The 21,532-nt window shown below is 42.2% G+C and overlaps 1 protein-coding gene across 1 annotated transcript in view; it reads right to left on the bottom strand.

Moving 5' to 3' along the window:
* Positions 1-626: 626 nt before the first annotated feature.
* Positions 627-21,532, bottom strand: part of LOC114197799 (adhesion G protein-coupled receptor E2-like) — a 40,571-nt gene continuing 19,665 nt past the window's right edge. Inside the window, exons 6-20 of the mRNA XM_028088986.1 lie at positions 15,391-15,546; positions 14,662-14,829; positions 14,126-14,172; positions 13,908-13,985; positions 13,326-13,503; positions 8,257-8,364; positions 7,867-8,090; positions 7,481-7,660; positions 6,165-6,362; positions 5,640-5,875; positions 3,382-3,448; positions 2,888-2,979; positions 1,742-1,910; positions 1,547-1,657; positions 627-798 (exon numbers count right to left, since the gene is read on the bottom strand). Of these exons, the coding sequence (XP_027944787.1) occupies positions 748-798; positions 1,547-1,657; positions 1,742-1,910; positions 2,888-2,979; positions 3,382-3,448; positions 5,640-5,875; positions 6,165-6,362; positions 7,481-7,660; positions 7,867-8,090; positions 8,257-8,364; positions 13,326-13,503; positions 13,908-13,985; positions 14,126-14,172; positions 14,662-14,829; positions 15,391-15,546 (2,063 nt within the window). The 3' untranslated portion in view covers positions 627-747. The remainder of the gene's footprint in view (positions 799-1,546; positions 1,658-1,741; positions 1,911-2,887; positions 2,980-3,381; positions 3,449-5,639; positions 5,876-6,164; positions 6,363-7,480; positions 7,661-7,866; positions 8,091-8,256; positions 8,365-13,325; positions 13,504-13,907; positions 13,986-14,125; positions 14,173-14,661; positions 14,830-15,390; positions 15,547-21,532) is intronic.

Below are 21,532 nucleotides of genomic sequence, written 5' to 3'. Positions count from 1 at the left end.
GCTCTGGATTTAGATCTTGCTTAGACTGAGTGAGGGTGAAATAATGTTATCTATAAAGACATCTCACAAAATGTGCAGTAGTCATATACACCTTTTTCCACAACTCAACTTATAAAATGTAAAGATGCAGAAACTCTAGTCCCATAGCTCTGATTTTACTCTGATAAAACTTTTTTCCTCCCACATTTAAATTCTGTGAAATCAGGAATTGGATCTTCTTGATCTGTTCCCAGTACATATTTTTGAAATGAATAAATTAGTAAGTCTTTAGAAATGGAGAGTGAAGAAGTTGAGGCATGTATATATGTATGAAGACCAACTGGTCTACTTTGCCTGTAACGAAAGTGTTTTCTGGGATGTAATACTTTCAGTACTAAAACCAGGAAAGTCTTGAGCAACTGTGATTTGTTGTTTATATTACATGCAGGTATGTGAATATTACTTTCCTCTCTGATGCTATTTTAGGAAAGTCCTTTGAGGCTGGTTTTCCTTGTTATATATCATCAACCTGAGGAAGAATTTTTGTAGAAGAGGCTTCTACTGGGGTATAGGGTCATAGCTCCTGATTATACTGGGAGTGAGATGAGCATGTTGTATGCACCAGAAAACCAAAAGTCTCCAGCAACTGAATGTCAAACATTTACTGCTTACTGTCTCCCACAGTGGTGCCAAGAAGAGTTATTTGTAATAAACATGAAAAAGCATTTTTTATATTCTTTGCCCAAAGGATGGCAGAGAGTGTTTTCTTCATTTCCTTAGAGACAAGTTCGTCAGGTTTAGCTCTTCATTATAATTCTCCTAAGAAGGAAGGTGTAAATATGATTTTGTGTTAGAAGGTGCAAGATGTGTACACAGAAAAGTACAAAATATTGTCAAGAGAAATCTAAGAAGAGAAAGGTTTTGTAAACCCGAAATACAAATGCTAGGAACTATTCACATTGCCAGAATCTCTCCTCTGCCTTCTGTGATTCTCTAGTGAGGTTTTGCAGTGTTTGTGTATTTGGAAATACTAGGAATGATTGCAGACTTTGAAAAGTCTCCAGTCCAACTTAATACTTATTTTACTTTACTTTTATGACTATATATACACATATTTATTGTTCATCATATACAGGGATGGCATGGAATGACTAGGGATAAAGGATGTGCGGTGATTCTGTGCAGCTTGTGCATCAGTGCTACAGATCACTATTCCTGATTACTGGGTTGATCACAGCATCATTCTCTGCTTCTGAGTATTTTGTATCTTGTCCCTAAGTACAATTAAAAAGGGGTTGCACCCATGTCACACAAAGTGGGTGCTCTACAATTGTAGAGAAAGAGACAGTCATGTGCAAGTGTCAATGAGAGCATAGAAAGTGAGTGAAAGTATAGGAAGACCTCCTTTCAAGACAGGGAAGTGCCTTCAGGTGAGTTCAGGTGAAAACCAAGTGTGAGCCATCCTAGGGCATCACCTGCTATATACCCAGGTTGTTCAATGAGATAGGCATGAGCATCTCAAGAGGATCGGTTAGTGAAGTGCTCTGGGAGCACTGCATAGTCTTACCACACTGTGTTTGGAGGCATCAGACATGGTCCCGCTTGAGAGAGTGCATTTCTCAGCCTCGGCTTTGGTTTTCCTGACCCCTTTGAACCATTTCTTGTATTGTTCCCAGACCTGCAGAGGCAAAGCATGCTTGGGTCAGCTCACTGAGGGGAGTGAGGATGGTAGGAGGACCGGGTGGAAGTCAGGCAGTGGTACCTGTGGGCTGAGGAGGCAGTACACCAGGAAGATGAAGACACCCTGCAGGCTGTTGATGACGGTGAAGAGGTAAGCCATGACATGGGCAGCTGGACCCACCTGCAGGATGCCCAGGCACCACGTGCAGCCCAAGATGAGCAGCTGAGCTGTGGCTTTAAATGTCAGCATCCTGGGTAGGAGGAGAAAGGAGGTCATGATGCACCCAGAGCAACACAACCAGGGCTGGTTTCAAGTCCACTCCATGGATGCTTCTGACTGAGTTGTGATCAACTTTGATCTTTATTGTCAATGATTCCCTAAAGAGAAACACTATTTGGGTCCAGGATGGCATTTTGACTAGGACTGAGGATAATGGTGACACTTGAGAATGAGTTTCAAAAAGACCATGATGTTTCATGAAGATCCTGAATTTGTTCAGCTGACATTACTGAGAATGTTCTGTGCACCTGGCTCTAGGCTGGGGCTAGGGCATTCAAAACAACAAAGACAAGACTTCTGTTTTTACAGATCTTAAAGTCTAGTGGAAAGACAAGAACAAATGATCACTTATAACATTTGCGAAGTGAGGTATTTATTTCCATCCAGGGCTGTTCCTTTCCCCACCCACTCCATGAACTGAACCGGGACATGCTTTGCCCAGAATAGAGGCCATTGATTCTGTGCAAAATTGAGGAAAGCAGAGGACATCCCCAAACTCTTAGATGTTGTGATATGTGGATGTTGAAGCTGAATTCACCAGGTGCAAGGGAAGGGGAAGGCAGAGGGCAGAGCATGCATGAAGGCATGGGCATGATGGGGTATGCTGGTTCTGGAAACTGTTGTGCGATTTCCTGAGTGTGTTATAAGTATGTGAATGTTCTCAGGACCTTTTTCATTGGGCCATGGTAGCAATCCCTGCTTATCAGAACAAAGTCCATTCTCCCTGCAGCTGAAGCAGTTGGTTGTTATGGTTGTGCATGGATGAGATGTTTTTGGCATGGGTGTCAGCAGCAAACCCCAGAATCTGAGCTGGCTGCCAAGGAGGGTGGCTGCACCTCTCTCTTCCCCCCGTCCCCCCAGGAGCCCCATGAAGGGACACCAGAGCCTTGGAAGCATGAGGATAATGTTCTGTGTAAGGGGTGGTATGCACCTGTGACCCATCCTCACCTTGTGTTCTGGAGGGTGGACACATCTCTGTTGATGGAGGAGAGCTTGTTTTTCACAAGCCAGAAGGTCATCAGAAAGAAAGCCAAATTAACCTGCAGAAAACCCACAGGTATATTAACTACACTCCACATCTGGCAAACCTTCGTCCTAGCTCATCCAGCTCCTAACCTGGCAGGAAAGAAGCTTTTGTGTTTGTAACAGTCCTAGAAAAGCAAACCAAACACCCAGTAACTCAGGCCCATGTTTGTCCTGTAACATCGGTAACCAATTCAGTTTGCATGGGAATTCCAAATTTTAGCACTGAAAGTACCACGTCTCAGGAAACACCTTAGTCCTGGTTTTATAATGGGAATTTTCACCTCCTGGGAGCCCCTCATCAGTCCTGGACCAACTGGAATGACTGCTCACCCTGCCTGTCACTCTCCTGATACACCTGGTCTTTGAATAACCCTCAGCTGGGCAGGCAGGCTGCTCTGATGTCATCCATTACTCACGGAGAAAATGGTGCAGACGGGGCCAAGAAAGGTCCATATGAATCCTTTGTCTGTGTGGAGCCAGCATCTTAGAGAGAGATGGGAAGAGATTCAAGAAAATATTGGCTTTCATAGACGGAGGACTGATAAATAAACATACCCCTCCCCTCCTAATGTTTCCTTCTGCCTTCATCATTATTATCATTTTTTTTGTTAAAACACTTAACATACCCTCCTAGTAAATTTTAAGTATAGAATACACTATTATTAGCTATATGCGCTATGTAATATAGATCTCCTAAACTTATTTATTTTGCAGAACTACAACTTTGTAAACTTTGTATGTGCCTTTGATGGTGGCAATGGTTTCATGGGTGTTAGTCCCAAACTCATCAGGTTGTGTACATTAATTACATATGGTGTTTTACATGTCAATCACACCTTAATCAAGTGGTCTTTAAAAAAAGATAAGTTCCTTTCAAAAAACTCTTCTATGTCTTGGCCCCCAGATATGCTGGCAGAAATAAACGTGATTTTTAAAAAAGAAAATAACAGTATTGATCAGTAAATTAATTTATGGGTTTTTTTGGATAAGTATTGAGTGTCTCCTCTGTGTCAGGATCTGTGCTTGTTTCTGAAGACCCAGTTGGGATTAGAGAAGTGGTCTCAGTCCTCAGGGAGACACAGATGAAGTTGGAGGATCAACAATTAGACAATAGACAAAGTCAAAATGATGAATTTTATGCCCAAGTATGAGGAGCTTTGAGGATATGTAGCTGGATCCATAACCTAGTCCAGGGTATAGGAGATCCAGATAGTTGGGAAAGGTGTCCCTGAAAGAACTGAATTGTGTTTAAGCTGAAATATGAGTGATGAGTGGGTGTACACAGGTGAAAATTTTGGACCATCCAAGAAATGAATGAAAAAACCCAAATGAAACAAAACAGTGAGCCTGCCCCAGCAGTAAGGCTCACGTGCATTACATAACTTATTCCTCATGAGGACACAGGTACTCACACACTCACAGGTCAGGCATCTCAAGGCCACACTGAGAGCAATGACGGAGCTGGACTTTATCCCCAGGGAGGGGAGCTGTGAGTGAGGTGGGAGGTGTGAGGACTGGGGAGAGGGTCAGATAGACCCAGCGGGAAACATCAAAGGGAAGTTTCGAAGGTAGGCATTGGCAAAGCAGGCGGCTGCCGCCTGCTCTTATAAGTGGGTTTTACTGGAACACACACTCATTCCCTCCTGAATTGTTTATGGCTCTGTTTGTGCTCTGAGGACAGAGCTGAGTAGTTGCCGCAGAGACCATAAGACCCACAAAGTTGGAAATATTGATTATCTGGCCTTTTATGGAAAAAGTTCATTGACCTTTATGCTCAACTCCCTAGGGGGGCCAGCTGACCAGGGCTCCCTGATGCAGCTGAGTAACTCATGTCATCAGGATAAGTGCATAGGGTGAGCACCAGACCTGAAGTGACCCCAGCTCTGCCACCAACCAGCTGTGTGACCTTGGCCACGTTAGTTAATCTCCTTGTGCCTCAGTTACTCATCTGTAATATGGCCCAATACTAGTTTCTACTGCACAGGTTGTTGGGGGGATGATTTGAGCTGACACGTGAAAAATATTTAGAATGGTGATTGTACATCAGAAGTGATTTCTAAATCTTAGCTGTGGTCACAGTGATTTCGTCATCCAAATGACCATTCGTTTCTTTTAAAATTAGGATAGAGAAAGAGTTTACACAAATTAATGCCATTTATTCATTTCAGTTTTGCTTTCTGGAAGATTTAAAACTATTCCCTCAATTGATGCAATGAATACTATTTTAATATATATTTACTAATACATATGATGCTATTTATATTACGGACTATCGTCACTAATACAATATAGTTATTAACATAATATACACTTAATATTTAAAATAATTAAATCTAAAAGATTAAAAAGTAACCTCATTTATCTTAACTAGATTAATTTGTAATTATTAAACATCATCAATATATTAGTATATAGTTATTAATATAATGCACTTTATTATTTAAATAGATAATTATTAACATACATTATAATTAACATTTAAAACAATTATATCTTAATGACTTAAAAACAATTACTTCAATGAATGCAATCTTCCACCGGGTAGATGTCCTTGGAGTGGTCACTGACCTTTTGTCTGCCTATCATGATCTGGTGGAATTAAATAACTGTTGGTTTTATGATGGCCATAGTCATGCTGGAGAAGATGGGAAGGACAGTGGGAAATCGCATTTACCGGGTGGGTGTTCCATAAAGGTGAGGCCTGGATGCAGCAGAAATGGCCACAATTATAGCCGGGACTCCATAGCCCACAGGGGACATGAGCTTCTTCATGACCCTGCTCACGCTGGAGTAGTTGACCACCATCAGGTTGCGTGCAGTGAGGAAGAGGTGCAGACCCTCCAGCAGCATCCAGGTGAAGGACGCCAGGTAGAGATAGTGTAGGGCACCTGCAATGATGGCGCACAGAACCTGGGGGAGGAGAAAGGTGTCACCAGGAGGGACTGTCAGGGAGGAGGGTGGCCCCAGGACCTGTACCATACTTTACCATTGAAGAGAACTCCCATGTATATGGTCGAGTTGTCAGGAGAGGGTTTGTCTCCTAATGTCTTCCACTCATTAGTCAATGTGAAATAGACTACTTACCCCTCTACCCTCCCCAGAACCCAAGGCCAGTTTATTAAGATATCATTGCAGCACAACTCCATGAACTGAGCACCCCTGCGACAGGGCAGGAGCTCCTCTGTGACACTGTCAGTACCTTGATCTCGGTCTGGTTGATGGCCGTGAGGAAGAGCAGGTGGGCCAGGAAGAGGCAGACTGAGAGCTGCAGGTGGATCGAGGTGCTGATGTTCTGGATGGTTTTGCACAGCAGGAAGGTGAGGGCTGCCAGGAGGAGGCACAGCAGAGAGAGGCCCAGCCCCAGGTAGGTGATCACAGCCAGCATGGGATCCTCCTCCTGGGACCCAGCAAAGAGAAGCAAAGAGGACATCACAGTCACATTTTCCTACTCTGGGGTAATTTAGAAATCTTCTATTTAAAAAAATTTTATTTTATTTTTATTTTTGCTGTAGTCAAATCAGGAAAGAAGGATGCAGGTAGATTTGTTATGTTATTGGGTAAATTCCTCTAGGTTCAGAATGCTAGAATGGAAATCTGAACTGATTAACTCAGACCTTGGAAAAATTGAGGCGTAGGAGAGTCCTTACTTAAGACAGAGCCCAGGAACTCACAAGGGTTTATTTTACTTTACAAATCACCTAAGTAAGTCTTTGATGTGGGGATCCAGAGGAAGTAACCAGCTCACCTAGCCAGTGGAGCAGGCAAACATAGTTCCTAACCCACCTGTACTCAGTGGCTTTCTTGGCCCCTTTGACCTCTGCCACCACCAAGTCTTCCTTTCTACAGCCCCTGAGAGCCACTTTCTACAGCCTTCCTGTCCTGAAGACCCCTGTGTTAAGCAGAAATCTAATTTGTCAATAATAGGTGTACACACACTTTCTTCTGGGTTTTCAGTTAAATGCCATTTTAGATGTTGCTCTGAAAGGGTTTTGCAGGTGGAATTCAGATCCTAGTCTTTAAGAGAGGGAGTCTTGTGGGTGGGCCTGGCCTAATCAAGTTAACTTTAAAAGCTCTGGGCTCTTGGAGAAAAATGATTCAAAGTATGAGAGTGTTTGCAGTGAGGGAGCTCCTCCTGCTGGCTTCTGAATAGAAATGCTGATACACTGTGTGAGGGCTGCTAGAGAAGGAATGCAGGCAGCCCCTAGCTTGCTGAGCAAGGTCTCCTGCTCACAGCTAGCTAGAAAGTGGAACCCCAGTCCTATGATTGCAAGGAAGTGAATCCTGCCAGCAACCAGGGAGCTCACAGGAGGAAACTGAGCTGCAGAAGAGAATGTAGATCTGGCTGATTTTCAGGCTTGTCAGACCCAGAACAGCATCTCAGGACTACCATGCCCGAGCTGACCCAAAGAAACCACAAGATAGAAATTTCTGTTTTTTTTTTTAAAGCCCCTACATGTGGGGGAAATATATTACAGAGCAATAAGCATGGAATCCAGCCCCTTGCAGGGCTCTCACCTGCACATCATAGTGGGCCATGAGGACTGCAAAGCTGCTGAGGTGGGTGCACTGGCAGGTGGTGCTGGTGTCTCCAGTGGCCACCAACCTGCAGCCTGTGGTGGACCAATGACCATATCCATCTGGAGTGTGATCCCAGAAGACACAGAACACCTTTTGCATTGGCCCACGGGTCATTGACTGTAGAAACAGAGTGTAGGTGGAAGCTGGTTTTCTGGTGCTCAGAAATGCTTATCCAAAGCTGGCTTGCAAAGGGCTTTCTTTGGGGAATGATGCACCCATGGGGGAGCCCCCAAGAACCTCAATAAAGACTGAGCTGGGCAGCGAGGCTGTGCCCAGGACCCAGGCTCCTTCCACATCCACAGTCCCATCTCACCAGCACTCACATGGTGGGAGAAGATGAAGGTGATGGGGGAGCTGAGGTTCTGGGTGTCCCTGTTGCTCATAAAGGCAGAGATGACATCTGAAAGCAGGACAGGGGAGACTTCTCGCAGCACGCCCTTGTGTGTCCCATGCAGAACTGCCTGCCTCTCAGGCTCCAGGACCAAGGGGGCCTCAGCCAGCAACTTGCCCATCCCTGGAGTGGAGACAAGGCCCACCACAGAAAGACCTGCAGGAAGAGGCCAATGTTGATACCTTGGGGTTCCCACAGGGCCCCTTCCTCCTCAGAGGGACTCTTTGTGGCTCCACTAACCCCCCTTTTCCCTTTAATCTCCAGTTCCCCATTTGTCACATCCTTGGGCATCTTGTGACCTTCCTCCCATCTCAGCCAGTACCTGAGTCATCAGATTCGTGCACTACATCCCAGTTCAGCAGCATCTTCACCTGATTCTGACTCAAGATGACATTTCTATCTCCTTGCTCCCGCACCTTCAGGGACAGGTCTATAAGATGTCAGAGTTGTATAAGGGAGTTAGATTAGAATTTGTGGCTGTAGTGGTTGGTATAACACCATTTTATGTGTGTATATATGATGTATGTATAAAAATATTTTATACATTACCTAAATCTATAATATAAATACATAAAATATAAATTTATATAAAAGCCATATATAATATATAATATTGAATATCATATATTATATAATTTATAGAAGGCACACATAATATAATATATGCATATAACATATGCATGTTCTAGATCTATATATTATATATTAATAATAGTATTATTTGGCACACATAATAACAATATTACACATATTTGGTATACATAATAATTTTATATATGTATATAATTTGAATTTATCAAGGGTCATAAGAGAATATTATAAGCAATTATTCAACAGTAGGTTAGATAACCCAGATGAAATGAGGAAATTCCTAAAGAGTCACAAACTACTGAAACTGACTTTTTTAAAAATTAAGTTCAATTAGCCAATATATAGTACATCCTTAGTAAAACTGACTTTAGAAGAAACAGAAAATCAGGACAAACCTGCAATAAGTAAAGACATTGAATCGTTTATCAAAAGCTTCCCCAAACGAAAAGCCCACACCAGATGGCATTGTTGCTGAATTCTAACATCCATTTAAGGATGGTACCATCCATTTAAAAGACTAATCCTTTGTAAACTTCTCCATTAAATAAAATAAAATAATGTAAAATAATATAGAAAGGAATACTACCTAAATAATTCTATGAGGTCACCATCACCCTGTAAACAAAACCAGATAAAGATATCACAAGAAAAAAAATATAGACCAATCTCTTATGAATATAGATGTCAAAATCGTCAGCAAAATATAAGGAATAATTTTATCCAAGGATGCTCAAGACTTGTACACCGAAAACTGTATTCATGGGTGGGAGAATCAATATTGTTATGATGGTAATGGTCCCCGCAGAGATGTACAGATTCCGTGCAATCCCTATCAGGATTCCAAAGCAATTTTAGTTATTTAAGTTTTTGCAGAAATGGAAAGCCCATCCTAAAATCCACAGGGCATTGCATATACCCAAATACTATCTTGAAGATGAAAAACAAAATTGGAGTACTTAACTTCCTAATTTCAAAACTGACTACCAACCTACAGTAATCAGAACAGGAGGGCACTGGCATAAGGATAGTCATACAGATCAGTAATATAGAATTGAAAGTCCAGAAACAAGCCCATACATCTATGGTTAATTAATTTCCAACAACTGGTGCCAAGACCCTTCAGTGGAAAAAGAAAAGTCTCTCTAACAAATGGTCCTGGCACATCTGGCTATCCACACACAAAAGAAGGAAGCTGGAACCCTACCTCACACAACACACAAAAATTAGTTCAAAATGGGTCAAAGACCTACATTAAAAATTTTTTAAATTTATTTTATTTTTAATTTAAATTCAATTAATTAACATATAGTGTATTATTAGTTTCAGAAGTAGAATTTAGTGATTCATCAGTTGCGTGTAACACCTAGTGCTCATTACATCAAGTGCCCTCCTTAATGCCCATCACCCAGTTAGCCCATTCTCCCACCCACCACCCCTCCAGCAACCCTCAGTTTGTTTAAGAGTCTCTAATGGTTTGTTTCCCTTTCTGATTTCATCTTATTTTATTTTTCCTACCCTTCCCCTAAGTTCATCTCTTTTGTTTCTTAAATTCCACAAATGAGTGAAATCATGATATTTGTCTTTCTCTGACTGACTTATTCCGCTTAACATAATACCCTCTAGTTCCACCCACATTTGTTGCAAATGGAAAGATTTTGTTCATTTTAACTTATCAAACTCAACACCCAAAGAACAAATAATCCAATCAAGAAATGGGCAGAAGACATGAACAGACATTTCTCCAAAGAAGACATCCAAATGGCCAACAGGCATATGAAAAAATGCTCAACATCACTCAGCATCAGGGAAATACAAATCAAAACCACAATGAGATACTACTTCACATCAGTCAGAATGGCTAAAATTAACAAGTCAGGGAATGACAGATGTTGGTGAGGGTGCAGAAAAGGGGAACCCTCCTACACTCTTGGTGGGAATGAAAGCTGGTGCAGCCACTCTGGAAAACAGTATGGAGGTTCCTCCAAAAGTTGAAAATAGAGCTAGCAAATGCCCCAGCAATTGCACTACTGGGTATTTACCCAAAAGATATAAATGTAGTTATCTGAAGGGGCACCTGCTCCCCAATATTTATAACAGCAATGTCCACAATAGCCAAACTATGGAAAGAGCCAAGATGCAAGATGTCCATCACAGATGAATGGATAAAGAAGATGTGATATATATATATATATATATATATATATATATATATATATATATATATGGAATTTTACACAGCCATCAAAAATGAAATCTTTCCATTTGCAATGATGTGGATGTAACTGAGGGTATTATGCTAAGCAAAATAAGTCAATCAGAGAAAGACAAGTATCATATGATCTCACTGATATGTGGAATTTAAGAAATACAATAGAGGACCATAGGGGAAGAGAGGAAAAAATAAAACAAAATGAAACCAGAGAGGGAGACAAGCCATAAGAGACTGTTAATCAGAGGAAACAAACTAAGGGTTGCTGGAGGGGAGAGGGGTGGAGGGATGGGGTAACTGGGTGATGGATATTAAGGAGCGCATGTGATGTAATGAGCACTGGGTATTATATAAGACTGATGAATCACAGAGTTGTACCTCTGAAACCAATAATACATTATATGTTAACTAAAATAAAAGTAAATAAATAAAAAAAGATTTCATTCTTTTAATAGCTGGGTAATAGTCCATCGTATATATACACCACATCTTCTTTATCCATTCATCTGAAAGACCTACAATTATGAGGTGAAACTAGAACTAGAACTAGTTAGGAAGGAGGAACACAGGTGTAAATCTTCATGGCCTTGGGTTTGGCAATGGATTCCTTGATATGACACCAAATGCCCACACAACAAAAGAAAAAACAGAGAAAATGGATTTCATCACTTTAATGTTCATTAAAGTGAAAAGACCACGGAGAAAGTGCAAAGACAATCTATGGAATGGGAGAAAAAATTAGTGAATCACATGTCTCATAGAGTCTACTATTGGAATATATAAAGAACTCTTACAACTCAACAACCAAAAGCCAAACAATGAATTAAAAAATAGGCAAAGGACTTGCATAGACATTTCTCCAAAAAAGTTACACACATGTTCAACAATTACACAAAAAGATGGGAAACATGATTAATCATCTGGGAAATGCAAATCAAAATCACCATGAGATATCCCCTGACATACACTGAAAAGACTACCAAGAAACAAAACAAAAGGAGCAAGTGTTGCTGAGGGTGTAGAAATTAGAGCCTATTGCTGGTGTGGATAGAAAATGAAAAAAATCACCTCTTTGGAAAATAATTTGGTAGTTCTCAAAAAATTGAACATAGAATTACCATATAACTCAAACTCCAATCCTAATTGTGTACCCCAAAGAACTGAAAATAGTTATTAAAACAAAAACATCTGAACCAATCAATATTCATAGTAGTACTATTCGCAATGGTCAAAAGGTGGTAAGAAACTAAATGTCCATCAGTTGATGAAGGGCTGAACAAAAGGTGTTGTATCCATATGCAATGGAATATTATTCAGCCATAAAAAATAATGAAACACTGATAGATGCTACAACATGGATGAGCCTTGAAAACATTATGCTAAGTGAAAGAAGCCACACTATAAAGCAACACAGTGTATGTCTCTCTGTAGGAAATGTCCAGAATAAGCACATCTATATAGAGAGAAAACAGACCAGTGGTGTCTGGCAATGATTATAACTCCATGAATATACTAAATGACATTGAATTAGGGCGCCTGGGTGGCCCAGTTGGTTCAGCATTGGACTCTTGGTTTTGGCTCAGGTCATGATCTCAGGGTCATGGGATCCAGCCCCACGTCAGGCTCGTGCTCAGTGGGGAGTTTGCTTGAGGTTTCTCTCTCCCTCTCCCTCTGACCCTCCCTTCTGCTCTTACTCTCTCTCTTTCTAAAATAAATAAATAAATCCTAAAAAAATAACTGCCACTGAATTGTACACTTTGTTTAAAATGGTGAATTTTATGGTATGTGAATTTTACTTCAAATAAAACAAATAAAACACTTAAATATCAGATAATATTAAATTCATATTATTCCAAATTAAATAAATTGTTTTCTTGGGAAGGCATTTCTATTTTATCTTAAATTCTTCATTAATTATTAATTAATCATTATCATTAATTCATCTGCTCATAATTTATTTTATATTAACATGTATATTATTTATAGTTTTATTCATTTATTTTTTATTGAGGTATAATTGACATTAATTTCAGGTGTACATCATAATGATTTATTATTTGTATATATTGCAAGATGATCACCACAGGAAGTCTAGTTAACGTGTGGCACCATACACAGTTACAAAATTTTTTTCCTGAGATAAGAACTTACAAAATTTACTCTTGTAGCAACTTTGAGATATGTAACATAGTATTATTAACTATAGTTACATGGTACCTTACATCCCATGACTTATTTATTTTATATCTTCTGACCCCCTTTCACCCATTTAGTCTACTGCCCCACCCCCACATGCCTCACCAGCACCCCTCTCACCCCCACCCATGGCAACCACCAGTCTGTATCTATGAGCTTGTGTGTGTTTATTTATTTATTTTTTAAGATTCCACATATAAGTGAGATGACCTGGAATTTGTCCTTCTATGACTTATTTTACTTAGCATAATTTATTTCTTTTTAAGCACTTATTTTAATTTGTTTATACATGTAACACTGAGATACAAGCATGGTCACTCTACTCCAGTGAGGCTGGGGGACAAAGGAGGCCTGGAATAGGCAGAGTAGAGCCTGGGGCAGACCCCAGTACTTACTTGTGCCTGCAGATGCATTGAAGGTCAATGTCCCATTGGGCAGGGCCTGGCTCAGGTTTCTCAAGACATGCTCCAGGCCAACGAGCAGGTTAGTGGCCACAGAGTGCTGCTCTGAGCGGGGCAGCGCTTCCAGGTCCTCAGGGGTCTCCAGCAGCTCATCCACACCCTGTACAAGGTCCTGGGGGGATGGGGACACAGAAGTAGTGCATCATGGGCCAGACAGACTGCATGAAGAGGCTGTCCACTTAGCCTCAGAATAAAGATCCTAGAGACTGTCTATCTGTTTGGGATTTCCTGGGATTGCCCTGGAATCCAGCCACTCATGGTCAATCCTGTTCATAAATGCCAAGGATGACATAAACCCAAATTCCAGGAACAGTAAGATGAAAGGTTGTTAGTAGGTGCAGGTGGGTTTCTAAAAGTGAGTACAAATACCTGGATGTCTGCTCTTCCCACCCACCCTGGGAGAGGTGGGGCCTCAGGGAGGCCACCACTGTGTTGGGAATGCCTCTTTCCACACCAAGGCTTTCCTGGGCCTTCATGGGATGCTTCCAACTTGTCTCCACTGGATTCTGACCTTACCTGGATAGTGTCCTGGACAAAGGCTGGTATGAAATTTCTGCCCAGATCTTGAACTCTTTCAAAGAAGTGGGAGAGTCTCTAGGGAGAGGGAAGATGAGGAAGTCAGACAGCCTCAATGTGGATGCAGAAGCTTGGGGAAAATGGCGGCCATGAAGGGTGGGCAGCCCATGCTTTGAGGAAGGATTTCCTGTCTCCTGGTGCCAGCTGGGGCCACTCACCTGGCTCTTGATTCCACGGGGTGGGGTCCAGGTGGGAAAAAAGATGCCTGCAGGGAACAACAGTGGTTGATTAGGTGTGAGAGCATCTGTGTGTGGGATGGGGGAAGGGGCCTGGGGTCAGGTCAGGGCCAGGTACGTTCCCAGGTGGTCATTTGGTTATTCAGGGACCCTAGTTTGGGCATAGAAGCATCAGGAAGGCCCCACTCTCCTCCCTAGTGAGTGGGTGTCTTTTCTTATTCATACAGAGGTGTGTTATGGGTGAATGTGGTGGCCCAGCTGCTCAGCTGTCCAGATATGGATGGAATTGGCCTGAATCCTCCTGTTTTCAGCTCCAGTGCTCTTAGCTTCCCTGGGCAGCTTTCAGCCAGGGTGGGAACATCATGGTCATTTTTGTGCCAGCCTGAACATTTGGACAAAGACCAGAGTGGGTCTTCTAGGCAACCACGTGCCCAGAATATGCCACATTTCCCAACCAAGCTAACTGTCTGGCTCCCAGTGATGGCTTTTGTTTTAATTCCCTCAGGGCAACTGCTCACTTGATGGTCCTCGATGATATCTTCCATTGCTATCTGGTCTAGACAGGAGCTGCTTCTCATCACCCAATTCTCCGTGTGTGTATGGGGGTGGGTCCGTGTTACTCTGTGTAGACACCACACAACATCCTCCTGGGTCTTGGTCATCTGGTCTGCTCTCAGGATTGTGAACTGAAATTATTGGGGAGAGTCAGGGTAAGCTTTGTGCAGGGAAATAGACAGAGGCCCAGCAGCTGAGAAGAGGGGTCTGGACGCTGAAATTGTTGGCCAGGGAGAGTGCAGGCCCAGGAAATGGGGATGGCCCTCCCATCTTCCCACTGCAGTGTTTCTGGATGGGGTCCCTGGGTCCAACATGGCCCAAGAGATCTGAGAGTTTTCCTAGCATGGCCAAGCCCAAGTAGGCTCTGGTGGGGAAAGGTCTCATCCTGGCCATCACTGATGTTGGTGAAGAGGAGGGATTTTGCACTAGAAACTATGTGCTGTGGAGCTCCTGAAATATCTTGAGTGCCACTTTTTTTTTTTTATTATTTCACAAAAATAAAATGTCAGGGAGCAAGGGGGATTTTTGAACTTTCAGAAGTGACCCTCTATAGAGGGTTCTGAACCTTGGAGTTCAAAGAGATATGGGTGCCTGGGTAGGTGCTGAGGATGTTCTCTGATGCCTGGAGAAAGTGAGCTAAGTGACTCCAAACTTTGTGGATGAGGAGATGGAAGACACAAGTCAATTCTTACCTTGACACGTGTTCTCACTCTCATCCCTGAATGTTCTTGCCCCAGAAGCAAGCTTGTATCCTGGGCTGCATGTACAGTAGTAGCTGCCCTCTGTGTTCCAGCAGTCTGCAAATTTTCCACAGGACACTGCCAAGGGTGGTCCACACTCATTGATGTCTGGAACACAACAGGGCAAAGGGTCACCTCCCAAAGATGTGAGTTCCCATAGGGCAGAGGTGCTGGTCTCCAGCCTGACTCGGCCAACAGGACTGGAGAGAACTCAGCTTGCAGGTGGCATTCCTGGGGCAGGTCTGAGCTGGAGCCAGCTGCTCCAAATGCCTGCTCACTGTTCTGTTCATCTCTGCTCTCTGGCTGGGACTGAGGGCACCTAGATTCAGACACTCTGCTGTGCCATCATGGGGGCTGGAAGGAGGTCTACATCCCCTTCTGCAGGCCTTGTGGGGTGGACAGAGGCACTGAACCTCTGTTTGCACTACTGGGGACCTGGGGGTGGGCTCCAGTCAGGTTGACAGTGGCACTGAAGGCCACTCTCAATGCCGAGTCAGTGAAGGGAGTCATGGCTGGAGTCTGTCCAGGGTAACACTCTTTCACATCTGAGGATAAAGCCAGGTGGTCAGGCCCCTGCCCATTGACAGGCTCCACCTCCCATTACTCACAGAAGCCCAACTACAGAGTCATCACCTGCTGCCCCAAGCTACAAATGTCAGGCATTTTAAAGATGCCCAAAGATGTCTCTGTGGGGTCCAACTAGCTCCACTCCTGAAGGAAGTCCCCTTTTGTCAGAGACATTGAGGATGTGAAATGAAGGAGCTACACGAAGTGTCTCACAGCTGAGTCATTGGGGATATTATTTGGCATCTTATCTCTCCCAGTTCTTTAAACATGAGAGGAAAGATATCCATTAGCCAGGTCCTCTTTGAGTAGCTCAGGGACTCATAGAGCAGAGGCTGAACACTGTTGACTAAAAATAACAACAGTTTTATAAGAACCATGGACACAAGAATGAATCAAAATGTAGGGACAGAATATTTGGTCCTATGCATTCCAATACATTCAGAGTTTCTTCTCTGCACCTTGGACTTCCCTTCTAAGGTTCCAGGCTCACGGTGTCAACACCAGGACACAACCAGATGTGGGAAGATGCACATCTGACACATTCATGTTTGCCCCTATCTGGACAATGGGACTGCCCTCCTCTCTTCTCAGATGGTGGTAATGGCCTGTCTTCAAGGTTGTGGGATGGGATGGAGTTGAGTGGGGGTCAGCTGAGAATGAGGTGCAAAGTGTGGAAGGCATGAGGACAGGAAACTCCTCAACCAGACAGATGTGCTCCCAGAAAGGAGCTGGGATCCAGTTATATTAGCAGTAGGATCTCCTTGCCATGCTCACCCAGCCGTGAGTCTCCATGAGACACACACGCAAATGCACCAAAGCTGGCTAATAGTCACAACATCTTTTTTTTTTTCCATCTGATAACATCTTTTCCCCAAGTACTAAATGACACATGAATCTTAGAAAACAAAGAAAATGTGAAAAATGAGAACAAAGAAAATCAACTGTAAGTCCACTATATATGGACTACTGGAAGATTTAGGATATTTTTTTCCTCAGCTTTTCAAACACACTAGGAACATTTTCCCTTACTATCAATAAATATGCATCTAAGATGATTAGATGAAGAATATTTCTTGGTGTGAAAAATTGTTTATTTCCCCTTTTCCCTACTAATTTTTTTATTGTGGTAAAATGCCCATAACATAAAATTTACCATGTTAACCATACTTAAGTCATATAAATTTCTTTTATGATCTTGCATTGTTGAAGAATAAAAACTCTTTTGTTTTAGACCTTGATCTAGGTTCTACCTTGATCTAGGTTATTAACTGTGACTTTGGATAAATCAATCTCTTTGATCCCAATTATGATCATTAAAAAAAAATGAATCCATAAAATTCATAGAAAAAAAGCACAGGGGATAAGTCTTTGAAATTGGTCTCAGCACAGATTTTTTGGATTTGACTCCAAAAAGCAAAGATAAATTCCAATGACATTCTTCAAAGTGCTGGAACAAACAATCTTAAAATTTGTATGGAATCAGAAAAGACCCCGAATCTCCAAGGAAATGTTGAAAAAGAAAAACAAAGTTTTGGGGCATCATGTTGCCTGATTTCAAGCTACATTACAAAGCAGTGATCACCAAGACAGCATGGTACTGGAACAAAAATAGACATATAGACCAATGGAACAGAATAGAGAACCCATATTTGGACCCTCAACTCTATGGTCAAATAATCTTCGACAAAGCAGGAAAAAACATGTAATGGAAAAAAGACAGTCTCTTCAATAAATGGTGCCGGGAAAATAGGAAAGCTACATGTAGAAGAATGAAACTCGACCATTCTCTAACACCATACACAAAGATAAACTCAAAATGGATGAAAGACCTCCATGTGAGACAGGAATCCATCAAAATCCTAGAGGAGAACATATGCAATAACCTCTTTGACATCGGCCACAGCAACCTCTTTCAAGATACATCTCCAAAAGCTAGTGAAACAAAAGCAAAAATGAACTTTTGGGACTTCATCAAGAGAAAAAGCTTCTGCATAGCAAAGGAAACAATCAACAAAACAAAGAGGCAACCACAGAATGGGAGAAGATATTTGCAAATGACACTACAGATAAAGGGCTGGTATCCAAGATCTATAAAGAACTTCTCAAACTCAACACACAAAAAACAAATAATCAAGTCGAAAAATGGGCAGAAGACATGAGCAGACACTTCTCTGAAGATGACATACAAATGGCTAACAGACACATGAAAAAATGTTCATCATCATTAGCCATCAGGGAAATTCAAATCAAAACCACACTGAGATACCACCTTACACCAGTTAGAATGGCAAAAATGGACAAGGCAAGAAACAACAAATGTTGGAGAGGTTGTGGAGAAAGGGGAACCCTCCTACACTGTTGGTGGGAATGCAAGTTGGTACAGCCACTTTGGAAAACAGTGTGGAGGTGCCTCAAAAACTTAAAAATAGAGTTACCCTATGACCCAGCAATTGCACTCTTGGGCATTTACCCCAAAGACACAGATGTAGTGAAAAGATGGGCCATATGCACCCCAAGGTTCATAGCAGCAATGTCCACAATAGCCAAACTGTGGAAAGAGCTGAGATGCCCTTCAACAGATGAATGGATAAAGAAGATGTGGTCCATATATACAATGGAATATGACTCAGCCATCAGAAAAGATGAATACCCAACTTTTACATCAACATGGATGGGACTGGAGGAGATGATGCTAAGTGAAATAAGTTGAGCAGAAAAAGTCAATTATCATATGGTTTCACTTATTTGTGGAACATAAGGAACAGCATGAGGACATTAGGAAAAGGAAGGGAAAAATGAAGGGGGGGAATTGGAGGGGGAGATGAACCCCGAGAGAGTATGGACTGAGAAACAATCTGAAGGTTTTAGAGGGGAAGGGGATGGGGGGATGGGTTAGCCCGGTGATGGGTATTAAGGAGGGCATGTACTGCATGGAGCACTGGGTGTTGTATGAAAGCAATGAATGGTGGATCCCCACATCAAAAACTAATGATGGCAAGATTTCATTCCTTTTGGTGGCTGCATAATATTCCATTACATTATATACCACATCTTCATTATCCATTCATCTGTCAATAGACATCTTGGCTCTTTCCACAAAAAAAAAATATGAAAAATTCTCATTACCAACAGTATTCAGTGAAATAAATGCAAATTAAAACAAAACAAACAAAAAAATAATGACGTATTGTATGGTGACTAACATAGCATAATAAAATAAAGTTAAAAAAAAAAGAAGTGGGAACACACCAAACTAAAAATATTTTGTAAGTCAAGGCAACCATCAACACAATGAAAAGGCGATCTATAATAAAGGAGAAAATATTTGCAAATCATATATCTGAGAAGTGAATAATATCCAAAAAATATAAAGAACTCATTCAAAACAATAGAAAAAACCTAAACAATCCAATTTAAAAATGGGCATAGGATCTGAATAGACATTTTCCAAAGAAGACATCCAAATGGCCAACAGGTGTATGAAAAGGTACCCAACATCCCTCATCATCAGGGAAATGCGAATCCAAACCAGAATGTGATTTCACCTCACATCTGTTGGAATGGCTATTATAAAAAAATTAGGGAATAGCAAGTATTGGTGAGGATGTGGGAAAAAGGGAACCTTGCTCCCTTTGGAGGGAGGGAGGGAATGCAAATTAGTGCAGCCACTGTGAGAAAAAATCTGGAATTTCCTCAAAAAATTAAAAATGGAACTACTATATGATCCAGGTATTCCACTCTGGGTATTTATTTGAAGGAAACAAAACACTAACTTGGAAAGATATCTGCATCCTCATGTTCATTGGAGCATTTATAACAAGCAAGATAAGGAAACAACTTGTTTCTATCAGTGCATGAATAGATGATGAAAAGTGGTGTGTGTATACAGGGTAATATCACTCGGCCGTAAAAGAGAAGGCATTCTGGCCATTTGCAACAACACAGATGGATCTTGAGGGCATTATGCTAAGGATAAATGACATATGATTTCACTTATATGTGGAATCTAAAAACAAACAAAACAAAATTCAGAATAGATGAGTGGGGAGGAGTAGGAGACCTGGATTTTGTCTGGTCTTGGGAATTCAGCTGAATAGGGATCAAACCATTCTGAACACCTACAAACTCAACAGGAGATCGAAGAAAAGAATAGCAACAACTCTCTGAACAGAAAAGCCACCACTTACTGGAAGGTAGGACGTGCGGAGAAGTGAATCTGAGGCGATATTCGGGAGGATAGACGGCGGGGGAGGGAGCCTCCGTCGGCCGCTTCTGGCAAGTGATAGAGCCGCAGAGCACAAAATCAGAACCTTTAGAAGTCGGCTCCGCTGAGGGACGTCGCTCCAGTGGCTAAGCTGGGGGTGGAAACCTCAAGGGACATTGTGGTCTCAGGACCCTTGGGGCCACAGAAAGACCGGGGGTGCCTGAGTGCGGCAGAGCTCCTGGGTATCGGAGTGGGGAAGCCGGCTGCAGAGACGGAGCCGAGGCGCGGGCTCTCAGCTCGGGGTGGCCATAAACTGTGATCCGCGGCACAGTCGGGCCACTGCTCCTCCAGCAGGGACCCAACAAGCGGCAGATCCGGGGAGACTCCCCTTCCTCCCCTAGGAGGAGCGGCGCGGGAGTGCACTGCAGGGATCTGCTGAGTTTGGAGACTCCACATGGGGTTGGGTGCCAGAGATAGAAACACTCGGTTACAGGCCGGGTGAGCACGGAGTGCGACCGGAGACCGGGAGATGGGAGTGACTACTTTTCTCTGGGGGTGCACTGAGGAGCGGGGCCCCGAGTTCTCAGCTCCTCTGGGCAGAGATTGGGAGGCCACCATTTTCACTCTGGTCCTCCAAAGCTGTACGAGAGCTTGCAGGGAACAAAAGCTCCTGAGAGCAAATCTGAGCAGATTGCTTAGCCCAGACTGTCAAGGGCGGGGCAATTCTGCCTCCGGCAAAGACATTTGGGAACCATGGCAACAGGCCCCTCCCCCAGAAGATCAGCACGAACAGCCAGCAAGCCAAGACCAAGTTTACCGATCAAGGAGATCGGGAGAACTCCAGCGCTAGGGGAATACTGCACATAAAATTCACGGCTTTTTTACCATGATTCATTAGTTTTTCAAAGTTAATTTTTTAACTGTTTTTTTTTTTAATTTTTCTTTTTCCCTTTTTCAACCAACATCTTATCAATCCCTTTTTAAAAAAACATTTTTTATTTTTCCTTTTTAGAGTCATATTTTATCCTTTCATTGTAGTTACCCTTATTTTTGGCATATATATATAAGTTGTTCTCTCTTTAAAATTTTGAGATACAGTTTCTTCTAACAGATCAAAATATACCCTAAATCACTAGTGTATGGTTTTGTTCTAGTCTCCTGCCTGATCACATTCTCTCCCTTTTTTTTCTTTTCTTTAAAAATCTTCTTCTTTCTTTTTTCAAACAACTTCTTATCTTAATTCCTTTTATAAAATCTTTTATACTTTCATCTTTACAGTCATCTTCCATCCCTTCATTGTATCAACCCTTATTTTGTACTTAT

The sequence above is a fragment of the Eumetopias jubatus genome, unplaced genomic scaffold (assembly GCF_037043125.1).
Source record: "Eumetopias jubatus isolate StellerSeaLion01/CBP00866 unplaced genomic scaffold, mEumJub1_p1.0 scaffold_1, whole genome shotgun sequence".
Classification (NCBI taxonomy): domain Eukaryota; kingdom Metazoa; phylum Chordata; class Mammalia; order Carnivora; family Otariidae; genus Eumetopias; species Eumetopias jubatus.
This window is presented reverse-complemented; position numbering and strand designations above follow the sequence as displayed.